This window comes from Leptonychotes weddellii, chromosome 14, assembly GCF_054177405.1.
Source record: "Leptonychotes weddellii isolate Sample4059 chromosome 14, ASM5417740v2, whole genome shotgun sequence".
Classification (NCBI taxonomy): domain Eukaryota; kingdom Metazoa; phylum Chordata; class Mammalia; order Carnivora; family Phocidae; genus Leptonychotes; species Leptonychotes weddellii.
The window spans coordinates 33,060,393-33,066,735 of record NC_138382.1 but is presented as its reverse complement, the minus strand read 5'-3'; the positions used below and the strand labels follow the sequence as shown (position 1 = coordinate 33,066,735).

Here is a 6,343-nt window from a genome sequence, read left to right as displayed (position 1 = left end):
GAGAGAGAGAGTGAGAGAGCGTGAGCAGGGGGGAGGGGCAGAGGCAGAGGGAGAAGCAGACTCCCCCCTGAGCAGGGAACCTGCCTGGAGGCTCGATCCTAGGACGCTGGGATCATGACCTGAGCTGAAGGTGCTTCACTGACTAAGCCACCCAGGCACCCCTGTATGAGTAATTTTTAAATGACCAAACACCAAAATTAGGATCAGAAGGAGCGGAGTTTAGGACTATGAAAAGGTTAAAGATGGATAACTGACATCCCTACAGCTAATATAATTAAATGACAAAATGTGCAAGACTGTACAACCTGCTTGAGGGCAGAAGCCCGGTTCTTACCACTTTCTATCATCTGCCAGAGCCTCACATGATGTCCTGCCCACAAAGTGAGTCTTCCGCACATTTTAAATCACTAGAGATTTTTGAATTGTATCCTATGTGCAGAGCTGGGCAACCTGAGATCCCGAGTAGAATCTCTGGGGCAGTCTTCGGTTTGGGGAAATGCCAGCCACTGTGATTGATGGCAATGGAAACTCAGGCACTGAAAAGTGAAATTTAAAAGAAATGGGGAAACAAAGCTGGTGTCCAGACCATATTTATAGTCAGGGCAGAGTGGCCAGCTCTGGAAAGCCTCTGTCATTGGATAGTTGAGGGGAATTAAGAAATTCAAATAGAAGGCAACTTTAAAAACTACGTTAAAAGAAATGGCAAATGCAAATGTTCACTTAGTATAGATCAAGTGTATCTTAATTCATACTAGCCCAGGTCCTATGGGTATTTAGAACAGGCAAAAGATGTCTCTTCTGAGAGAATTCTGGAAAACGATGGTCCATTTAAAAATAGTTCATTATTGTAAATAAGGACCTTACTTCAGGCTTTATGTCGCAGCAATCAGGCAGGACTATTAAAAGGAACACAAATGTCTGGAAAAAAGATTCCAGTGGGTCAATTCTTGGAAAGAAAGCTTAATCAGTATGAAAATGGGGACAATGTTCCAGGATGATGTGTGTTACTAAAAGCAAAGAATATGGTAATTAGATTAAAAGGGAAGAAATAGAAGCAAGTATGGGATTAATTTCAAATGGAAATGCTATTCAAATGGTGTGGAGGGACAACAAAATTCAATTCCGGGGTTTCAGTTTTGTGGATCTGTTTCTTTCTCATGCCCTTGCGTGATTTATAGCCTTTTGGAATGATAGTCTTGTCATCTAACAAATTTTCCTTTGATACCTGAAGATGCATGTTTGTCTCCATCTTTAGTTAACCTGGTCATCAATTCCTGTGGAATAAGGAAGATGATGTGGATTCTGTAAGTAAAGTACTGACCAGCCAGTTTCAGGCCCTGAGCTATCAAACCTGGTTCTTAGAATCCACGTTCTCAAGTCTGGCCCTTTGTTTAGAGAAAGAAAAAAAAATCAATAGGGTGGCTTGAGGGGAGACATTTCCCCATCTTCACTGAAGGCTGATGAGCAATTACTGAGGATCCTGTTGAGAAATTTGTGAACAATTGAAAGAGTTTATCTGATGGCTGACCAGCTGTGAAATTTAGTTTCGAGTATTTGATTCTTAAAGTGAGGGGGTTAATTTGGGAATTGTGAGTTTCCTTGTGTGGAAAAGGAGAATGGATTCCCTTTATTCTGTTAGCATACAAAAATCAACAACCCCAACCACATCTAAGTGAGAGGGAGAGTCCTCTGCTCAACAAAGTTAACATTCTTCTGTTTCTTCCCTTTCCTTTCTTATAATTTTGATACACTTACTTGGCTGCCTGTGTGTGTGTGTGTGTGTGTGTGTGTGTGTGAAGCCTAAAAGCCTGGGCTTTTGCTAAATGTGTGCCTTTAATTTTTATCTGATATACTTCTGTCATAAAAACATGTCTTGTCTTTTTGATCCCAATATAAAGCCGATGCACCACAAATGTTTGTTGACTCTGGTCCTTCTTCTAATAACAGTGATGGGAAATCCAGGAAAAGAATGTGTTGTTTTCCCAAATACTGCTCTGTAAATCTCAGACGATAAAGTACCAGCTAATTACCCCCTGGGTCCCAGGCTTTCACTGGGGCCTTCTAAAATACACAAAACTCAAGTGAAGGCATGACACCATTAGCCCTACATAATTCAAGCAAACAATAAATGTGTTTACTCTGCCTGGCTACTGACCACCTGCCTTTCCATCCCACCAGGCAGGTATCTATATATAGGATCTCCTTGTTTGCATTCCTGCAGAGAGTGAGCCTTTTTTTCCTTTAGGCCTCACCATCTGTGAAACTGAAAGAAGCTTGGGCCCCCCGACAGCATGTGTCGTCTCTTACTTCAGCTGCTGGTGCTCCTGCCTCTAGGGAAGGCTGCACAGCAGCGGGATGGCTGCCCAAGTCAGAGTTCTGTCTCCCCTGTGCTCCTAGAAAGGGATCGCAGGGAGCTCCCCCTTGGCAACCACGAGGATGCTGAGGAGAAGCCAGATCTGTTTGTCGCCGTGCCCCACCTCATAGGTGCAGGAGAAGGCCAGAGGCAGAGAGAGAAGATGCTATCCAGGTTTGGCAGGTTCTGGAAGAAGCCCGAGAGAGACCTGCACCCACCCCAGGACGTGGTCCCTGAGCGCTTCCCACCTGGGACCCACGCCGTCACTCAGCCAAAAGATGGGCTGCAGATGGAGAAATCTCCCCTTCGGGAAGAGGCCAAGAAATTCTGGCACCACTTCATGTTCAGAATGAGTCCAGCTTCTCAGGGGATCATCCTGCCCATCAAAAGCCACGAAGTACATCAGGAGACCTGTAGGACAGTGCCCTTTGGCCAGGTATCTGCTTTGGAAGGGGAGGGGATCAGAGTTGGTAAGAAAGGGCACTGGGACAGGTGCAGAGTAGGGGAGGAGGCTGCCAAGAGCCTGAGTCTCACCTAACTTCCAGATTGGATCCTTGGGCATTCATCATAACATGTGGCAAAGTATGATTAGACTTCCCAAATTTCCTTCTAACTTTCCATTGGTTTTTGGTATTCTGGAAATGCTGTCAGAACAGTATGACACTACTGCTCAGATTAGTAATCATTCATATTGATGGCACAGACCTTTGTTTTAAGGGGCTTTACCTAATTTTACGCTGGAGGTGTTCTATCCGGAGAGGTAAGTAAGACCATACCCTCAGTTAGGAGAAGTGTGGGAACTTAGAGCGATAACCAGAATTTCTCTCCTGTTGTACCTCTACACTCTATTGGGATGGGGACGAGCAGGTTGACTCTACCTGTAGATAAGGTGGGATACATTGGACTCCTCGACAAACATTCACATACACAAGTATCTTGGTCTTAATCCCTGTATTTCCCACCAGACCATTTCATAGGCTGTCCGATGGAACTTGCTACATCATTTCTAACATTACTGCAGCAAAAAATGATTTAATTTAACTTATTTTCTCATAAGCTTTCAAAAAATAATATCAGTGTGGAATCACATTTTCTCCCCTCAGAAACACCTCTGAATTCACGTCGCCTTGGCTGATTTGTGGTTATTATGATTGATTCTGCACTATTAAGACAAAGGGGCATTTTCTACTAGCCACTTCCTCCAGTCAGTCCTGGCAAGCACTGCGCTCCAAATGTTAAATTAAATTGAGAAACTGCATCAGGTCCTTAAACACGAAGATACTGAACCCAAAGCAACGCACGAGAGAGTAAAATTTTACAGGGCAATAATGCTACCCAGTTAAGCAGGCAGTATTATAAGGTAATTGACTGTGTCACCAGTTAAGTATTCTGTCTGAAAAGGCAAAGATAGGTAGCAATAAGTCCATTATCTAATAATAATGACTGCTTTGTTGGCCATATTGCTCCCAAGAATCGTGCAATCGAATTGCCTTTGAAAGTCTTATTTTGAATTCTGTTACTAATTAAATTCAAATTAAGGTGTTTGACTCATATGTCTTGAAGGGCACGTAAAGCTAGGTGAAGGGGGGATGGGAGGGGCAAAGGTGATATAATGCATGATGATTTGCAGACATATGTATTACTTTGCCCCATGCAACTTCATAGATTTGAACATACTATAGGTTCTGCAGAATAGAATAGAATTCATCTTGCTGTTCCGATCTACTCTATGAGCAGTTGAACAATCACGTATGGAGAATCTATTTTGCATAATGCGCTGTGGGGCGTAGGAAGATAAGGCACATTACTTGTATAGGAAGTTAGCCATTCGAATTTTTTCAACTGGTAACATCTAATTAGACAAAACTTCTTCTTCTTTTTTTTTTTTTTTTATTCATGAGAGACAGAGCGAGAGAGCAAGGCAGAGGGAGAAGCAGGCTCCCAAGGAGCAGGGAGCCCGATGCGGGACTCGATCCCAGGACCCTGAGATCATGACCTGAGCCGAAGGCAGACGCTTAACCATCTGAGCCACCCAGGCGCCCTAGACAAAACTTCTTAAAGTTTGGCATTTAAGATGTAAAGCATTTTCTCATTAACTTAGGGATTTCCTAAAGGCTAATTTATTAATCTACTCAATAAAAGAAATTTAGTTGAGGTGGCTTTATGCCCTTAGAGATTAGCCATCACTCAGATATTGTAATATATGCAAAATCGGAAAGTTTTTTCACATTTTAGTCTGAATTATCTTCAGACTTACAGTCTTTTGCTTCTGCATCATGTGTGTTAATGAAATGACTCAAGATAACTGAATGGAGATGTGTTTGCCTTGTAGACGATCACCCATGAAGACTGTGAGAAAGTAGTTGTACAGAACAACCTTTGCTTTGGGAAATGTGGGGCCGTTCGTTTTCCTGGAGCTGAGCAGCACCCCCACACATCCTGCTCCCACTGCTCACCTGCCAAGTTCACCACGATGCACTTGCAGCTGAACTGCACTGGCCTTGCCTCCGTGGTCAAGGTGGTGATGCTGGTGGAGGACTGCCAGTGCAAGATGAAGACTGAGCATGAGCATGGACACCTCCTCCAGGCAGGCTTCCAGGCAGGCTCCCAGGCAGAATTTCATGCCCAGGATCCCTTCATCCCAGGATTTTCCACTTAAAAAGAGATCCCACTATTACCTTTGAAAAGCAAAACTACAGCAGCAGCAAAGGTGCTGGTTTATTCAGCTTGGAAATGTTAGTGGGTGCACACTATTTTAAGGGAAAGGTGGTTCAAAAGTAGTGAGCTAGAACAATTTAGAGGCAATGGTGTTCATCTAGTTATGGGTACATATTTGGGTTCTAGTCTTGGCTCTGCCCCCCCGGGCAGGAGGATGTTAAGGAGTTGTGGAAGCTTTCTCCATCTCGAGGGCTTCATCTCTACGCGAGGGACTTGAATCAGATGATTGCTAAAGTCCTCTCCGCTACGAATATTCCATGATCTAGGGTCTCCGAGTTCTGGTTAAAGCCCTCCATCTGAAGTTGGAAAAGAAAGAAAGTAGACCCTAAAAATTGGCTTCTTTAATGGCTTGTCAAAGCACCACCAAAAACACGTATCTAGTATCTGTAGGAAGGATTCTTTGCATCTCAGGCAGTGTTTTATTTGCCTTCCATCAGATGATTATTTGACTTGCAGAGACGTAAGGAGTAGCTTGCTTGGCTGCCTCTTAATTTTTTTGATACGCCTCATATAAAGCTCTTAATGTCTGGTCCTTGGCTTTGAAGAAGGAACGGTAATGTTACTTTTAGTGGTTTATATAGGGACAGGAAACAATCATTGGTAGCCACGCAAGTATCTCCACGATGGGGAAATAAAAATATATGACCAGTACCAGGCTTAAAGGTCAACTCATTGATGCCGATGAAAGTAACCAAAAAATTCCAGTGGACGTCAAATTAAATAAACTGCAAATGTTTAAAAATTGAAACAATTTACAGGTGAAATTTTTTATCCACACTCATTTTGGATTAGGTAGTAAGTTACAGGTCTGTGTTGGGATGACTGGTTTTTTGCTGTGTTCTAAAAACTTTGTATTACAGATTTTTGTTCGGTAAATGCTGTACTTGCAAGGTCTGAAAATATTCTGAATATTTTAATGTATTAAATTTTAGTGTATGATGCATTCTGGGAAATGTCATGGCATTCAGTTGTCTTAAATTTTGTCTTAATGGTTTTTTTTCTGTCCCATAACTTAAAGGTGCTATCTGGAGACTACATACCTAGAGCATTTCTCAAATGACTTCAGAGGCTAGTGATAATGCCTCAAGTGTTTCTTCTGACACTTCCAGCAGTTTTCTGTTAACAGAAAAATCACTGTCCTTGTGATTCCATTTCTCCTTCTGTATTTATTTGTCCTCATACATTGTACAGGCCAGCTTTCCCTTGCCCTATTTCTTTTTCTATAATCATTCTTTAAAAAATTCATCTTCAAATTATTTTAATTATTTGAAC

At 42.4% G+C, this 6,343-nt stretch overlaps 1 protein-coding gene across 1 annotated transcript; it reads left to right on the top strand.

The window, feature by feature from the left end:
* Window positions 1–44: 44 nt before the first annotated feature.
* Window positions 45–6,060, top strand: CER1 (cerberus 1, DAN family BMP antagonist). Its single transcript, XM_006744230.3, has 2 exons — window positions 45–2,789; window positions 4,686–6,060. The coding sequence occupies exons 1-2, from the start codon at window positions 2,292–2,294 to the stop codon at window positions 5,010–5,012; spliced, it is 825 nt and encodes a 274-aa protein (XP_006744293.1). The 5' UTR covers window positions 45–2,291; the 3' UTR covers window positions 5,013–6,060.
* Window positions 6,061–6,343: the final 283 nt, after the last annotated feature.